The sequence below is a fragment of the Calidris pugnax genome, unplaced genomic scaffold (genome assembly GCF_001431845.1).
Source record: "Calidris pugnax isolate Ruff unplaced genomic scaffold, ASM143184v1 scaffold118, whole genome shotgun sequence".
NCBI lineage: Eukaryota > Metazoa > Chordata > Aves > Charadriiformes > Scolopacidae > Calidris > Calidris pugnax.
This window is the reverse complement of record NW_015090855.1, coordinates 3594375-3613157: the sequence shown is the minus strand read 5'-3', so window position 1 is coordinate 3613157 and position 18783 is coordinate 3594375. Positions and strand designations below refer to the sequence as shown.

General features: G+C 40.4%; 1 protein-coding gene across 5 annotated transcripts in view; it reads left to right on the top strand.

Annotated features, from left to right (window-relative positions):
• The window catches only part of BCAS1 (breast carcinoma amplified sequence 1), a 56756-nt gene extending 54063 nt beyond the window's left edge, over positions 1–2693 (top strand). For all 5 annotated transcript variants that reach the window (XM_014943855.1, XM_014943854.1, XM_014943856.1 and 2 more), the window contains one exon: positions 1618–2693. In XM_014943855.1, the coding sequence (XP_014799341.1) occupies positions 1618–1692 (75 nt within the window). In that variant the 3' untranslated portion in view covers positions 1693–2693. The remainder of the gene's footprint in view (positions 1–1617) is intronic.
• The last annotated feature ends 16090 nt before the right edge of the window (positions 2694–18783 follow it).

The following is an 18783-nucleotide window of genomic DNA, read 5'->3' as shown; positions in this document are numbered from 1 at the left end:
GTGCAGCAGGGAGACCGCAGTACAAGCAAATAACATAGGATACTTCTGCAAATGTGCTAAATGAGTCAAAATGGGGATTATCTCAAATGAGTTCCCACTCCTCCTCCCTCCAACCATTTACAGGAAGAATGGCAAATAGTATCATCTTGTTTCCTAAATCAGTCTAGAAATGGCTTAATATCTACATACATCAGATAGGAACAGCTACGGTCGACAGACTCCATTGCTCTTGTAACATGGGAAATCTTTTAACTGATGTGTAAGTTTCTACAGTTGCTGGAGAAATTTGGAATGACTAGCTCATTTACTATTGTTTGATGGATATTAGAAACAATTGCATTTTTTTTATGTGTCTTCTGTGTGCTGCTACATGTAAGTGGCCACAAAATTTTATTCTGTTCTAGACCATCTTCCAAAATCAACGTCGGTGTAAGCGGAAGCAAACCCATTGCAGGCAGCTGGGCTGCACAAGATTACACATAAGACAGGGGATTCTCTTGGTGCAATGTGATTTTTGGCTGCTCTTTCTTATACTTAGATTTTCAAAGGTGAAAAGTTAAAAGAATATCAATGAGGTAGAGTCTAATCAGTATAAAAAACCCCACTGTTTTTACTTCCCTGAAAGGGATGAGGAAGTTGAGATCTTTCACTCTCCAGGTCTGACACAGAATAGCCCCATGGTGACCTGAAGTGATGAGTCAGGTTTCCAGTGTGAAACACACTGTGTGAAAGGACAATTGGCATATGATTTTGCATGGTTCCTATTGTAGGGAAAGCACAGAGCAGTCACCTTTAGCTTCGTCATGCTGTTTTTCTGTTTAGCACATAATGGTTTAGGCATCTGGCTCCAAACAGCATTGGCATCCTATGCAGTGTTAACAGTGACCTCTGAAACAGTGTTTGTGGATCCATTTTGCTGTCATGTTCTGAAGTTTCAATGGCTTCAAGGCCAGTAAAAATTAGGTCAAGGCATCTTAAACTCATGCCAAGTTTTTATCAATTACTGGTCAAAAAATTAGTTGGTATAGCTAGATCTATGCATTTCCTTCACCTAAGCCGGATTAGTGTCTTGAACTGGTTCCAAAAAACAGAATTGTATTTGTAGTGTAAAACAGCTTTATCACCCTAACTCTATCACCAAATACCTGTCATGCATGAAAGTATTTAATGTTCTTTTAACTTAGAGCAGACCAAGGCTGGCCATAATACACTATTAATCATGCTTGAAGGACTCTTAGCATGGTTTCAGTGAACCGTTTAGGCCAGGGAAATTTTAGAGAAAGTTATGCCAGAACTGCTATACTACAAGTACACGGCAACATGTCTCTGATACGTTAGTCCACTTTCTAAAAACAATTACTTTCAGTGCTGACTGGGAAAATTATAGTAAAATAACCAATACATTTAGGCAAAGTCGCAGGCAGTAGCTTTCTGGGGTTGTCATGATGCAGATGGTGCTCATATACTTATGCATATTAAATAAAAAGCAAATTCGGAAAAGCAGAAAGGTGAAATGAGTGGAAAATATCTGCTAGAAATACACTAACACATAATCCCAGCCTTAACTGTCCTGAAATATTTGACATTTTTTATAAATTTCTGTATTTAATTCCACAGGGCTCCAAAAGGATGTCTGATGCAGAAGTGCAAACAGATCCAGTGTCTATCCTACCTGCTGGGAAATCCAAGTAATGAACACAAGTGGCTGCTGGAGGATCAGCAGCTCTCTGTAACCTCCCTTGCAGTAGAGATGACTCATTATTTTCCTTTACACGGCTGTCATCAAATGCCTGAGGCTAAAGCAAACATTGGTGTATCATTTAAGGTATATCATTTACAGGGTTTGTTCATTAGATGTTAGAAAGCAACTCTAAGGATCATCGAGCAATGTGTAGTATATTTAAAGAAAGGTCATGTGGATGATTTTAAGTCTATAGAGGGTAGAGTATGTAAGGTAAGAGAGTCACAGTGAATTAAATAAATGGCAGAAAAAAAATGCATGTGACAAAGGAATGCAGTTGGTGCAGCAAGGCATGAGCAACAAATCCTCAGCTTTAGAGAGCTTTAAAGCAGCCAGGAAAAAAAAAAAATCTCCTTTGATAAATGTTATACTTAAATGTAAAAACAACCAAGACACCTTTTGCGGTTTTCAATAGAGCTGAAATTAGTAAAAAGTCTGCAGTATAATAGAATCAGTGGTTATAAAGTTATGCTTCTTATTGGTTATTAATGTAAATTAAAACGCTAAAACGCAAAGGCTTTCTTTACATGATTGAGACAACTCTCTTGTGTTGGTGAGGTGGGATAACAAATTAAAAACTATTTAAGGTTCTAATAGGAACACAAGGGGGCACCCGCGTCCCCGCCGTAGTCCTAACGCCAAGGCTGTACCAACAATCCTGTTATTAATGTTTTTCAGATTATAGGAAACTTAGTTGTTTCATCAGATATTTTGTAATTAATCCTAATAAAAAATCCAAATCCAGGCACCTCCCTGTTTCACAAGACTCCTGTAATAACTGTCGTTAATAAATTTTACAGAAAATTAAGATTTCTGTGATTTATTCAGCCCTGGGCTAACCTGACAGGGAACCGTGGTCCTGACTTTTTAATCCACACTAGCATCTGAATGATTCAGTACTGTATATTTTGACCTCCTTATGATTAAATAAATGCTTATCCTTTCAAAAAAATAATTTGCTGCTTTAATCTTAAAACAAAGTTTGTTATTTACATCCCTGTTTTCTGATGATTGATGTGACATCAAGGCACAAATCAACACACAAAAACTCTGCCTGTGAAGTTAATAGCTGTCATTCTTTATTTAAGTAAAGATTTCAACTGGGAATCAAGTGAGAATTCTGTAAAATCTGCAGAATTACATTTCTAACTAGTCATAGACGACAGACGTAAAAGAACCTTTTTTCTCTATACGAGCCCTTGTAGGTAGGTATTTTTGCACTGGCCTCTGCAAACCTGTGGATTTGCAGCAGATGACCAAAACTTGCTGGTGGTTCTACACGCAGAGAGCAGACAAAAGGTCCTTTAGTTATAATAGTACTTTCTGTTCTCCTCCCTAGCACAATGGGCCTTTGATGACATATAAAATGATATCAACCAAGAGTGACTGCTTACCGATTCCAAACCCGATTCGTAACGACCTACTTCTACATCTGTGTACGACCGGCGACTTCTGTGCATCCCTATTTATGGTAGAAAGAGAGAGGAATCAGGCTTGTTGTATCCAGATTTGGTCCAGAAAAATGTCTTGGGCTTTGTTTATGCTACAAGATACACAGCTTTAATCAAATCAATGCATGTAAAGCTATGTACAGTGAGAAAACCACCACAGTTACATGCTGGTATGAAAGTGCCAGATGTCAGCATAGTGCCATAGTCAGTCTGAGTGTTATCAGAAAAGAGGAATAAGCTATCATGCTGTTTGCTGGCTTCATACGACTGTAATTGCCTCTGTATTAGAGTAGTATTTAAACAATTTCCAAATAAAAATACACTCTGGCTAATTAATTATATTATAAACTGTATATATATATTGCATGATAGACAGTGTAGGTATTAATATTATATTATGGACGCATCAGGCATTCTGTAGCAGAGAACAACTCTTCCTTAGTCTTCATTTTAGGAGCAGGTCTGCATTTATCAAATTCTGTGTTCCTGGGGCAATTAGGACTGCTGACCACGTGATCTGACCGTATCACTTGGCAATGGGGCTAATTTCAGGAATCAGGAAATCCTCTTGGCAGAAAAACAAGAAAAACAGTAAGTTTGGCTGTGGATGCCCCTTATGCCACTGAGCATTTATTGCAGATGAAATAACGGTTAGTGTTGGCACTGCCTCCCACGTAGAAACTCCCCATTTTGTTTGATTCCTCTCTGATAATAGGAACAACACAAGCTTTGAAGAAGCGAGTCAGCCTTCTCATAAAGCAGCAACACATGGAGCCCCAAGAGGAAGAAAGGTCTTAGGAGATGCATCCACAGTTAAGTTGAGCTTCCGCATTCCACATGCCATATAAGAAACATAAAAGTACAGCTTTTATGTTCAGGCCCGGTAAAGCTTAACAAGTCATTTGGAAATCAAAGCTTTGGAAGAGGCTGCAATCCAAGACAAAGGAAAAGCGAAGCCAAAGCCATACATTGCATTTAGACTCTGTTGTCAACAAATAAGCTTTAGTTTTATGAGTAGGATCTTTTGAGGGGAACTGAAGCAGATCAGACTGCTTCAAGGATCTTAAGGTGTGTTCCATGCAGGTATTTTGGAAGAATTTTAAGAAGTTAATGCAACCTTATACATATAAAAATCCCAGGGAATGGATTAAAACTGCTACTTTTTGTGTAAGAAATGCTTCCCTCCCAGGGACAGATGTTTATCCGTAGGTGCACCCACTCCTGGGTGATGTTTTGGGCTCTGACATGTCCCCCTGTCTCTGAGCTACGCTCACCATGGCAGCACGGGGCGGCCAGCAGCTCCACAGGTTTTCCTAACCTGGAAGCAAATTATCTCCCGTGAAAGGATATCTGAGCTCAATTGTGCTTCTCTGGAAGCTGTCCAGATGTTTAACTCCACCGCATTTCAAGAAGGTTTTTATAGATAACTCCTGGCAGAACTGCCCTGCGCCAACTCTTACAATGCGCAGCCCAAGCAGAACAATGTGATTTCCGGTACTAAACAGTCCGCTCATTAGTTCTACATGTAACCAGCAGCCACGAAACAGGTAATTGCACTTTAGCAGCTATTATTTATTTGGTGTAAGCATTGTCTACAGACTCTTGAATTAAAAATACCCCAAAAGCCTGGTGGTTTTTCGGCCTGCCCTGTCCACTGGTTGTCTTATGCCTGCCTCTGAGGGGGTATCTTTGAGGGGGCCCTGTTGGAGGCCATGGCCAAGGCAGCTGAAGCGAGGCCTGGCCAGTCTCATCTCCATGGCCAGGCCTGTGTCCATGGCCAGGTCCATCTCCATGGCCAGGCCTGTCTCCACATCCAGCTGACCACCCGGCCCCAAATCGCCTGTCCCCACAGTGGGGAGTGGGGCTGGCAGAGTTGTCACACTTTCCCCTACATTTTAGGAGACAGAAGGAAACTGAGGCAGCACTGAGGGCTGGACCTTGCCCCTGTCTGTGTTTGAGGACAGTAGGTTTGTGATGGCTGCTGTGACCCTGCCTGGCTTTTCTCTGGGGCAGGGCCTGTTGGCAGCCACAAAATGGCTATGAAGTGTAATCAACTGCTTGGCAGGTCCCAGAAAGAAAGACTTTGCTGCATGCAACCCATGGGGTTTGAAGTGTTGCCTTAAACACTGGTGCCAGAGCAGTGCCAGATGTTTGTGTGAGCAGGCACCACACCTCAGCACCCATGACTCCCTCCTCACACTTTCAGATCCCCTCAACCTCCTCCATGAAAGCTCGGGGACTGAGGAGGAGTTTCTGCAGGTCTGCAGAATATATGCCTGAGAATATAATTACAGTCTCATTCCTGCATAATAGGATCTTTAGAGGTTCCTGTTGGGCCACTTGTCTACTGAAAGCGTTTGTTCTGTTCAATTGTGTGCATCCATCGATCATGTTGTATTTGCATTCCCAGTGAGGTTTGCAGAGCGATAAACACTTCTGAGAGTACCTAGAAAGTAGGTACTCCCTGTTAACTATGCCAGGCCTGTAGCTACCCCAGTCTGGTGTTAAGCTGGAGCAGCTTTCCAGTTGGGAATCTGAGTAGGATCTTGCCCCTTGTAAGTATGAGATTCTTGGCTTTAGGAGATGAGGGGTTGGTCTGCTCACACTGAGACCAGGATCTGACATCTAAGGGAATAAACCTGCTCGCTCTGCACCCAGGGTTTAGAACATGTTTTAAGACTACCTTAATACTTTTGTATATGTAAATATGTTTATAGCTGACTTTGAGGTGATTTACGCAACAAAATCCATTGTTTTATACATAGAAAAGATAACACAACAGAAGATAAAGGGTTAGTGCACAGGTGAGTTGTGGCTGTGGAAACTGACCCCATTTGTGAGGTTAGAGATGGAATAGCTCTAACTTGAGTATACTCATTTGAGAATATCAGTGAAGAATCTGGATTTACTATAGGCTCCACCTCTTCTGGATAACACACCCAGGTCTTTACTGGCAACTTCAGCAGTTTAGCAGTTCTGAGAACACAAAAACAGGAAATTCTGCAGCAGCCTTGACGGAGGCTGAAGATGCGTATAAATTCCTTAAAGATTGTATTATTTTCTCAAAACAAATTATCAAAAGCCTTGAAGAAGAATAAAACCCTTATCAGCAGTCTTTGCTTTTACTTAATCATTTCCTATTAAATTTGTCACCTACTAAACTGCATAGGAAAACTGCCTCCTGCACAGGAAGCATAAGTGATTTGACTTTAAACCGGAAAGGTACAAAGTCCAAATTCCTTCTTTATCACATCCCACTGTAAGCAGGTGATGCAGCATTCAACACTACCCCTTCACCTACCTTTACACAGCATAAGAGTAAGGTCCTTTATGATTATCACAATGCATGGGGAATGATAAAGACAGACCCTGGACACAATCTTCAGGACATTTAAAACAGGATTACAATTTTGCAGACTCATCTTTGTTGTGGTACTTTACAAATTTTAAGGATGTTTGTGATTACTTCATTAGAGTTGTTTGGAAAACATAAGGGAAGTGAGGATTAAGTTGCAGAGTTTTCACTTTTTTTTTCTGTCAGCAGTTTCTAGTCAATTGAAGAACTAGATTCTTAGTTGGTATAAACTGAAATTGTATTACTTGAGTAAACAAGATTGAAGTAACCCAGTATGTTAAGACACTGTCATCACAAGAACCTTTCTTTTTGCCGCTTTTGAGCACTGGCAGTGGCTATCGTAAGTTGAAGAAAAGAACTGCATGTGAAAAAATTTGCTTTTAAAATTGACCTTGCCTTTGAAGCAATCTTTTTTCTTTTTCTTATTTTTAACCACTGATTCACAGCATTGGAAAAGCATATAATTACCAAATGTCCTGTTCCGACACAAATAGATTATATAACCTCTGATAAGCAAAACACTGATGGAAACATGAACATATGTCTGTCTGGTAGAACTGAAAATCTTCCTATCACTCATTCACTTTAGAAGGCCCAAATCAAAACACTGCTGTCACGATTCCTCTGCAGGCAGGTTGTCACAGAATGCTGCATTCAGGGAGCGTCTCCCTTCGAGGGCACAAACAGAGGGTTTGGAAGAAAGCGTGGGATTTTGCCAGCAGCTGGCTTCAGCCTCCACCTGTGTGAGCTGGGAGGGAGCGTGGGTTAACAGGGCAGTGGGCAGCTCTGTAATTTGCTGCTACAATGGGAGGCTTGTAGGAACAGCAAGAGTTTAGCTTGCAGATGTCTTGCTGCCTGCTTCTGGTCCTGTATCTGTTCCTTCTCAAAGCCTTCTCACTCAGCCTCTGCACAGGAGACCATAAATTCCTATCTCGGCCTAGTTTACACTATTTCTAGTAAATATATGAACATAAGTGCTTGTTGCCACCACTCTGGAGGTGATACCACATTATGTATGAATGCACATCATGCTTTGTTGCTCAGGAAATCAGGTTCATATAAACATCTAGATAAACAGATACCTGGTGAGTTCCTAAAGCCTGGTGATTCTCACTGAAAGTACTACAGGAGACTTGTAGAAGTAAACCTGTGCTAGCTCTTCAGCTAAAGTATTTCACAGCCTTGGGTATTTATCACTGTAAACTAAAATCTCCGGGTGTGACCTGAGATGACTGAAAGATGTCCTCTCGCTCAGCTGCCAGAAGAGTAGGAAAGCAAGCAGGTGGAGACAGTAACCTCTTCCATGTCTGCAGCACAAATTAGCAGTCATCCTTCATCAAATTCAGCAATCCAGGCTAGATAATTTTATTAGTACCTATTTATTGACACAAAATGGCTGTATATATATACAAATCCCCAATCATGGAGCAGAATCTGGTTTTAGATGTTATAGAAACAATTCCCTGTAGCCAGACAACCCATTAACATTGCACACTAGAAGCATTTTGGTGATTGCAGCTAAGTGCTTGCAACTGTGCTAGAAGAGCACCCCTGCCAGAGACATGAGCTACACAAATGTAATTCCAGTGTGACTAAATTCATGCTAAGGTTTTTATCGATGTTGTGACTATACTTGAAAATAATTTTTGGCTCCCTTCTCCTTTCCTCTTGCCTCCACGCAATCCTGCCAGTAAAACTGCCAAGTGAAAGCAAGGTTTTTGTCTCCATCAATCTGCTGTTGTGGTGGGGTCTACAGGTCCCACAGAGAGCAATCAAGGGTTAATTGCTGCAGTGGTGTAAGTCAGCCCAGCTGTTTTTCATAGATGATTTACTGAGAAAGTTTAAGCTCCTTTGAAAAGGATTGGGAAGGAAGATAGAGCTAGCACATCAGCTGATAGAAGAAAGGCCAGGTTTGGACAGGACCAGGTAGGATGACTGGGATTATTTTGTTGTCTTTTCAATCTGGACTATGTGCTTATCTGTTCACATGGAGTCCATTTATGGCCTCCCAAGGAGACATCAGTCTTTGCTAAATTTTTCTGGGTTTAGTATTCCCTGGAGTTTGTGGTGTGATTTGTCTGGAAGTGCTGTGGCAGTGCCTTAGCTCAAGCCCTCCTTAAAACCCGACCTTTCAGAATTGTTGCACACCTGTAACCTAGACAAGTGATATGCTCTCCCATCTTTTTGTTAGAAGCCTAAATGTGGATTTAGCCACCTAACTTCAACCCTGAAAACATGAACAACTTTGACCTTCATCAATATTTATTTAAAGGTGAATGGCAATGCTAAAGTGTAAATTTACTGAAGCCCAGAAGTACATAGGAATATTCATCACAGAAATAACAAGTTTACTTTCTAGAGTTGCCTTTCCCTGTAAAATGCCGTGGTGTTTTGTAAGTAGGGGATATGTCACTTAGCCTGACTGAGAGACCCAAGCAAGGCTTGTATTGAGTATCTTGGTGAGAGAGAATGATGGTGGATTTTGGCACATCAGCATTAGAAAGCCTGCCTGTGCCAGACAGCATGAAACACTGTTTTTTTCATATGTGCTCTATAGTAAATACATCTTTAGTCTATTTTTATTGGGTTAATCTTGCACGGTTTTGTTTGTTTTGTTTTCCTTTCTCAACAGGCAAAAATATCTGCATATCTTAAGTTTGTAGTCTATCTTGATTGTCACAAAGCAGTTTACTAGAGTGCAAAAAGAACCTGAACTCTGTGGTGTGTTCAGAGTGTGGAGGTGTGGTGTTATGAGGGTTCAGGCAAATCTGCCTTCTTTCATTGTCCCTCGTCACCGTGTCAGTCATGATGGCTCACCTGCAGTGATGTAATATAATATGGACACTGAGGCTTTTAACAAATGTCACTTTGAAACAAAGCATGTGCTTTTAGAGAAAGTTGTTTGTTTTAACTGAACCCAAAATTAAGCATTCATCATCTTGTCTCCTGTAAAGCATATTGTTCTAGCTTGGAGAAAACTAACTGTATGCTGCAACTGGAAGAACTTAGAAAAAATTACCCTCTTTTCATCAAGTCTGTGGCTCATTTTTGTAGCGTCAAGGAAAAAAAAATAAAGTAACTGCTGCAGACAGGGTAAAGATGGTAGTTACTATTCCTAGGCCATTACACAAGAGTAGGTGCTTTCAACTACTTGGAAACAAACATTGTACTAAAATTACTACTGGTTACTGGCAGAATTACTTGTAAATGCCTATATTCTAGGATAGAAATAGTATTTAGGGTTTTGCAGAAAGTGTTCCTTAAGCTTTTTGTTCACAGACATATCTTTGTTCTTATGTCCACATATTTGCCAAGAATTTCCTAAGCAACTAATGATTATGCATGCTTCAATTTTGGGGTATTGGGCTTATAACTTCTCAAAGAACTTAACCTTTTATGAATGCTGATTCTCTGGCAGTGACATATTGTAAAGGTCACCCCAAATTGACATTATTAGCATGCTTTCAACCTTCTCATTTATTTTGAATTTAGTCTCCCTAGTTGATTCTTCATGAGACTGTAGTGTTAGTTCCTATAAAAGTTGAAAAATATGATGTTAGTTTGGAGTTGGATTTGTAAGTTTGGGGACAGCCTGCTATCTGTTTCTACATACTTTTTTTTTTTTTTTTTTAATATCTGACTTCCTCTCAATATATTTAGTTGATCATTGCCCTACCAACAAAAGAACATGAAGTACTGAAGTATTTCTGAAAGATCTCAGCTTGCGATCTTATATAAGAATAAAAACTGATGTGAGTAATCCAGTTATCATCAACAAACATCTCAGATATTTAAAGTGAGATCCTTATTCCGGTAGTTAGTCTGAATTTGGATGTTGCATTTAACTGTCTATAGAGGAAAAAAATTATTCTCTGGCTGGAAACATCAGGTTTTGCAAGTTAATGCAATGTCTATTTTCAAAAGAGACTCCTCCAGTAAGCTAAGGCATTATTGTTCCAACAGTTATTTGTAGTTCATAGATGTAATTGGGCTTCCCTGCATTAAAGCCAGATATACAGAAAGCACTGAAATAACTGCCCAGCAGAGGAGGGGAGATTGTGGTGCAGTGACAGCCACAAAGGCCACCCTGAGGGCCTTTCCCTGTAGATGGCTGTTCTACTTGTAGCCTCCTGGAAGTGCAGTGTGAGACAGATGGACACTTTATACACCACCTCTCGCAAAGGGGCCAAAATGGGGCTGTGGGGCTTATCCTCTGCTGCTTGTGGGAGCTCACAGCCTGGGACTTCCATGCTGAGTGGAAGACCCCGAACCATGCAAGGACAGGCACTTCCCGGAATAGTATGCAAGGAACATGTAGAAAGATACATTTATGTGTTTGTTTAATTTCACTTTTCCCAGTGTATATTACCTCTGAGACATTTCTTTGCAAGGCAGGGTTGGTAACTCTCCAGGGGACAATGTTTCCAGCCTCACCATAGCCCCAATTCACATGTGGTTGTTGTTCAAGTGAGGTATGTCCACGCTTAGGAAAGACAGACTTTTTCTATTTTTTTTCCCTCTTGCATTTGGTGGGATATTTAACTTTCATTATCAGAACTAGTCCTGAGCTGTTTATGATTTAATATCCGGCCCACGAGGAGGTTTAGGCTTGGGCCAGATGATGAACACTATATAAAAGCTGATGTCGCTGCACAGTATAAAGAATCAGCTCAGGTGGAAAAGGGAAGGTGCGAAAAGGGAGGTGTTCACAATGAAATGGACTTGCAAACAAGCTGCTGCAGAACCATATGTACAACCTGTTCTCAGCAGTGAAATATTAAAGATGAAGCAGATAAAACAATCCTTGGTATTGAAAATAAGATTACTGCTTTCATGCATGTGTATTAGCACTGCAGCCCTTTCCACAGATGGACGCTATTAAAGGGAGTAATCAAATATCAACATGTGTTTCATACAGAAAGAGATCCTAAGCTAACTGGCTAGCAGGAGAAATTTTGTATGTATTTATTTTTATATTAGAAAGATGACTATGATTTTAAGCTTTTTTTTTTTAGGCTGATACTGTGCGGTTGATCTGGTGGTTACTGGGAACTTGATGTGATCCTCACCTCAAGTTCCAGTCTAACAAATGCATGGTGCGTGTCTTTTAAGAAGAAGTATAATGTGTAAATCTGGTTTCACACAAGGTCTTCACCTTCTGGTAGGTTTCAACATGCACTAGGGTAATTTAGATATCAAAAATTGACTTGTTTTTACTGTAATTTAATGGGCATGCATCAGGATTACCTACACTGACTTAAGCAGAATCACAGAGTGCAGAACAGATGCAATACTGCAAATCTTGAGTGGTGCTCGTCCTCTCTCAGTGTGATAAATATTGCAGCTACGTACTGAATTACTGAGCATGTGACATTTCTGAAACTGATTCTGGACATAGCAGGGGGAAAAGGACACCATACACAGATTTGCAATCGTCACATCAGTCTTCCAGTGAGTAATTGCAATCCCATCCAGCTCTATTCAAGCTGTACAGAGCAGTCTCCTCCCCTGCCTTCCTGGCAGAAAAACAGACAAAATTGTCACTTCCCCAAGTTGCTTCCTCATGCGGCAGCTGAATCCCATCTCCGTCCAGCTCTCCTGTTATGGGCTTCACTTCCCCAGTGCCTTTGTGTCTTATGAATGCTGTGTGACAATTCCTGACATGGTCTCTTCAGTAAATCTGAAAAAAAAACAAACCTCACTGCTGTTATTACAGGAATTGAAAAGTACTTTCCCAGAATTACATATATTTTTAACCACCAGCTTATCGAAGTTTGCTGGTTGAATTTCTGCTAAACTCCTTTTTTTTTTTTTTTTTTTTTTCTTACATAGTCCTGCTGTTCTACTGTAGTTAATCTGTTTGTCTATAATAATGTTAGGTTTGTTTTAACTTTTATTGAGGCGGTTGATAAGATCCTGTGGATTCCTAACTCAGTAAAATACGTGTCCCCTACGATTGCATATTACACAGTACTTCTTGATCTTGCAAATTCACTAAATGTCAGCACATTGGTACCAATAAAACTGTACACACAGCTTTTCTAACAGGGCAAGAATGAGTTGTTCTGTCCAAAAATGACTGTCTGAAACAGATTTTCCATGAACTGTTTTGTCAGTGTGTGTGCGTGCATGTACACACATACAATCCTGGCATTCCTAGGACCTCATGGATTAAGTTCCCATAAGCACACATGATATAATTTCTTCCAGGACCAGTTTCATGTGGTAATGTCATTGTTGCACAACTGCTTTTCTCAGCTTTAAAATAAAGACATTAAGTACTAAATAATGAAAAGTTTTCCTCCTTATCTCCCTCACTCATTTTTTCCGATGTGAAAGTTAAAAGCCAAAAATTAGAAAGAAAAAAAAAAAGTGATCTTCTGCATCAAAGTGCAGACATTACATTAAAAAGAGTTTCATTATCTCCCCCTTCCCCACCCCCAAAACAGAAGTTTTTTTCAACATCCTGGCTCGTTCCTGCTTTCATAGCAGGAATATGCTTTTTGGCATGTACCGTACGTTACACTAACAACCCAGCCTGCCAACAATTTAATAGCTCTGCTGTGTGATTATAGTTTTCGGGCCGTACCCACTTTATTGACACAGTTTCCTTTCGCTATTGCTTAATATCACTTCCCTCCTCCCTCTGCCACCCCTTTCCCTCCCCACCCACGCCACCAGCCTCATCTTTCTCTCCGGTGCCAGTAGAGGGCACTTGGACTTAGTTTCTCGGACATTTCAGTCGCTAAAACTATTCAAGCAGTTGCACTTTGCAGGTTGGTTTTGTTTTTTGTTTTGTTTTGTTTTCCCTTGTCGTCCCATTCATAGAAACCTGGAAAAAAAAAAAAAAAAAAAACCAAAACCCAAACAAACCAAAACCCCAAACCTAGATGATCAAATTTTACATAGAGATCAAGGAGGGGAGAGTGGTGCCTGTAGGTGCTGGTGTGCCAGGGTTGGGGATGTCACTGCAGGGGAAGGCACTGGGGACACCATTTTGGTGAGCTCCAAGTCATCTGTTTTCTTTAGGAGGATCTTTGTGATCATGGAGGGAGGCTAATGAAAGGGTCCTCCAAAATGTTTTCAGAGCAATTTCTTCACAGCGGTGCTCTGGGTAAATAACGCTTCTGCAGCCTCAGCGAAATGGTGGCTTATCCTAACTATAGCTTAGTGCTGAGCACAGGACAACAGTGCACACCTCCAAACCTCCCTGCTCCTTCTTCTGTTTACTCTTTGATTTTTATTTTAATTTTTTTTTCAGGATTTACAGTGCAAGCTGAATGTTGTGCCCAGTAATTTCTGTTCAGGTTTTCTGTTAATCCTACCCTCCTTTACAAAGAATAAAGCAATGCCACTGTATGGTTTAATTCTTAATATTTGGCTCGGGAGAGCTCCTGCTCAGCACTGTTCAGGGATCACTGGAGATTGGGTTTCATTCAGTATCTTTTCTGGGATCCCACTGACTAAAAGGTGATGTGAGAGTGGGGCAGACAAAAGTGTCGCTGAAGGGGACAGGGGTGATGATAAAGGGGAAATGAGAGAGCTCTGGCTTCATCAGCTGCCTTGCAAAAGCTGATGTACTTAGGACAGAAAAAAAATAATAATATGCCTAAAAATGTATCTATGCACAGTGTGACATGAATGTTAAGCAAGTGCCACAGAAGTGCTTTTAAATTAAAAAGAGAGAATAAATGAGAATAAGTACCTTGTATATGAAAAGACATTCCTCATTCCATTCTGTCTTTGTTTTCCAAATGCAGAAGAAACAAAAAGAGAGATTTGGTCGACATTGTAACACGGAAGTCACTTTTTGTGCTATTGTGGATGTGTTATTGTTCTTCTCTTACTGCCTTGTTCATATTAAGAATGAAATAAAAACAATGCTAATGACGAGAGAGGGACAAAGCCTGTGCTGGGACAGATGGCTGTTTGAGAGGAAACATGCTTACCTGTGTATTTTACCGCACTGACTTGCAGAAAAACTGTGCCGTTTACTCTCACCATATCCTTTTCAGAAAGCAACTTTCAATTTTCTGCTTAAGACCTACGAAATCTATTACTGTAAACCATTCCCTCCTAGCACTGCCATCCAATTGGGAAAGCTGTTACCTAATAGAGGTAACTGAAGCACGTCTGGTACAAAATATAAATAGGGTTGATGGCTGACAATTGCACACAGTTAAGAAAAGCCAACTGATTTGTGATTTACATCTGTCACGAGCGTATATACAGTTGTACAGTCAGTTGTGTGCTTTCAGTTCACGTATAAGTCAGATAACTGTATAACTGCTTAGTGATATAATTAATTGTCTAGTTACATACATAATTAATTAAATACTGTATGCAGTTGTAACTGCATAAGTAAAATAGGAGTGCAGTCATACCTGTCACAATAGGCTGAGCTTGGACAGACAGCTGAGCTATTTATGAGAAAGCCTTGTGTATACTGGGACCAGTGAGATCCTTAGCTTGTCACATGTAACCTCAGCAGAATAACCACTGCAGAATCAGTCACTTTTAGAAGGAAGTGTTCTTATCCTGCAGTCTGCACCGGTTCAAAGTATTCACAGTCCCTGCCCTAAGCTGAAGCTGAGAAATTGTTGCCAGCATTTCCGGTATTATTTCTAGTGCAAATTCATCTGGGTTAAAAAAGCACACTCAGCAGGACCTGTGTAGAGTTTGCGTTATCAGTTATGTCCTTTCAGCATAAAGGAAAATTTTTAATTTCCTACTTTCATTATAATTCGGAGAAGGCATCGTCTTTGCGAAATATCTCGGTCTTTTTGTACAATAGTTCACACAATGGAGTTCTAGTTTGTGGCTGTGGCTCTTAGGCACTATGGTATTTCCTGAGAGTGAAAATGGTGAAACTCTTCTAAAACTGACTAACACATATTTCAGTTTAATAATGGAAAAAGTGTATTCTGAACTCTCCCTTTAAAGATAAAGGATGATTCCTACTCAACGTGGTGTCCTTCCTGGTATTTGGTGTCAGCATTCTGGTTCGGGCAGATATGAGTCATGGATCCAGATCAAATTTTCATGTAAATGAGGCAAATGTTCAGGTTCTTTAGTTGGTTCTGAACAGCATATCATTGCACTGAGATTTCTTTGGTGATAAGTGTTTGAGCCTGTTGGCTGAAACAATTAGCAGTTTACCTTTAATCACAACTCACAGGTTAACAGAGAAGTTATTGGAAGATACTTAGATAACAGAAAAGAAAAAAAAAACTAAATGTAATTTGAGGTCCTTGTGCTCGCAACTGCTGTGTTTTCTTCCCTGGAAAGTTTGGTATATATTTCTGCCTCTCCATGCATTTGAATTTTATGATGGACAAAGACCTAGTTACCAGCCCCAGAAAGATTATTATTTAAATTTTTTAACAGTCTAGAAAGAGAATAATAATTTGTCAGTTGGCCTAGTAAAGAGTATTACACTTCCCTGTAGTTTTGCCTGGCGTAAGGAAGGGTGGAATAACCGGCTTAGCTGTTGCTGTTGCATTTCTGTCAAGCAATCATTATCAGTAGTGCCATTCCTGTAAGTCAGTCATCCTCTTGGAAGGGCACAGGTGGCACAGGCTGGAGCTCTGAGTTTTTGAAGTGCTTGGGGACCACGGGGCACCAGGATGGACACAGGCTTCTGCTTGCACTGCAGGATGATGTGTACCTGTGTGCAAGGGCCATGGATGCACGCCTTCACCTCACTGAGCCTGAAGAGTTGCTCCCCCCTACAAGGTCTGGGTCAAGTTGCTTATGGGATTGGCCCTAACCCCCTTGCGGGCAAAAGGAGCCAGGTTGGCAGAAACCTTCTTGCTTTTGTGTTCAAGTTAATTGATTTCAGGCCAAATGAGCCCAAGGCGGCCATAAAAAGCAGCTTGCCATCAAATTCGAAGATGGCAGCAGTGAGTGGGGACAGAGACCTGCCTGTGGTTTAAGATTCAGTGATAAGCTACTTCCAGCTTTTTCTCCACAGGGAGGTATTGATTTATTACGTAAAACGGGGAGTGTCACCAGGGTGAAGCTGGTCAACCAGCATAAATCTAGCTTATATGCTTCCCTCTCAGTGCTCACGTACCTGTGTAGTAAAAGCTGAGGTTAATAAGACAATAAGAAACATAGTGAGAAAGGGCGTATTTTCAGATAGTGGGGTTATGGTCAGAAACGCACTATAGTGAATGAAAGCTTGAGATAAAAAGCACCAAAAAAAAAAAATGCACATTGTACACTGATACACAGTATTTGGTCAAATATTTGTTTGCAGGGCTGTCAGAACTTGCCAGGCATAAAAAACCAAAACAAAAAAACCCCACACACCACTTCACATCTGCCACTGCTTGACAAACTACACAGTGTTTCTTTGCTTCTAATAAAGATCACACAGCAGCTAATACGCTATCAAAGCTTAAAGACCAAATAAATGCAGCGCTTACCTCGGAGGGCCTGTGCCCTGGTTTTATTGGCATGCGGAACAGAGGCAGTGTCGTGAGAGGCTTGTGAAATGCAACTTCCCATGTGCAGCAATGCTTTTTGAACAGATTTTCTGAAGAGATATCTGTGTTCTTAGAAAGAGCATGTTTGTGCTCTGAGAAATCACATATTTTAGGCTTGTTGATAAAACTCTGGAGAGAGAGGGAGAAAGAGAATACTAAAAGAAGAATGATCTACCGAGTACAGCTAAGAATGTAGTTTGCAAGGTACAGGGTAGTTTATTGGAACCAAGCGATCAATATTTTGCAGGATGATTTATTCTGTGAAGTGGAAACAGGGGTTTCTTCTTCAAAGCCTATGGAATAACAATGGCAGCCAGAAACGCTGATTCTGGAACCTGATACATCCAGGAAGATTTGGGGATCTATACCCAGTCTGCTTGCAGTGACTGATAACCTATCCAAAAGCTCCAGCCTGTTTGTGTCAGAAGCCGTTGGTGCTGTCTATGTCAGAGATAGTCACAGAAAGAGAAACTGCTGATTTTGTTTCCACACAGAAGACGTTTGAATATTAGTGTGCTTCAAAAAAAGAAAAGAAGAACTCGTAGTATCTGCAGCAGGGCAAGAGACGCTTACAATGTCAGTGAGAGTCAAGTTTGGGTCTGGAATGTGCAGACTAGGCTGAATAAAATAAGCTACCCAAGTCTGAGCTGCAAGAGCCTCAAAACTTTCTCCTTCTTCACTCCAAATATTGCTCAGTGTGACTTGCTTTATCATGAGATACTTAAATGCCTTAAACTTAGGCATTGGGTAATCTGTTTAGATAAAAAGTGGTATTTTGTAGAATGAGGTAAAATAATCTACTCACAGATTTGATCACAGTCATCATGAATAATCTAATTTAACCCTTTTTGGGTTTTAAATCACCTGATTCAAGTCTATGTGTTCACCATGATTCATCGAATAGTTTGTGCAAATAAACCGTGTCCTGTGATTTTTCCTATAAACAGTCCAGGAGAAGGTTCATGTTGTTCAGTTTTTTGTCACGTGACTGGCCACAAGTCACATTCTGTTATTTCTGTTTCCTGACAGAAATAAGAGATGGCAGGTCTTTCAAACTATCTGATCTATTATGCAAATAAAACCCCAGCTTTTGAGAATTGTCCCAAGAACACTTTTCCTTCTGACTGTTCAATCGATATGTGTTTTGCACCAGTACTCGTCATGGAGCTGCTTCTCCTCAGCATTCTGCAGAACAGAGATGCGTGAATCTCTGCATCTTTGGTCTAAAACCTACATCAAAACTTGGAAGCCAGACAGTTGTTCATTTGATGTATCAACATGGGCCACCTTCTTCATCTCCCTGTAGAAAGGCAGTTTGAGGAAGACTGTACAGCTACATGCAAAAGTGGCTATGTATTGCTGCACTGGCACTAATTGCAAGCGCTAATATAATTTAAATTAAACACTAAACTGTTTGTGCAAAGGCCACAGCAACGTTACAGCCTATCAGACGATACAAAAACAGTACCTTTCAATTGCAGTGGGTGTGTTTTTATGGCCCTGGAATTATGGTCTATTAGTAATTGAACCAAAAAATAAAAAAAGTAGTACAAATAACTGATGGTTGAGGAAGAGATTTAAAACAATCCCACGTTCGTTTCCTGTAGCCTACATAACAATTCTTTTAATAATCTCAGCCATATTGTTTAACGCTGGTTTAAATGGAAATGAAAGACCACAAGATAAGATCACACAAAAAACCAAAGTTCACTAAAGTAATCCCGTGTCTTCTAATAAAAAACATTT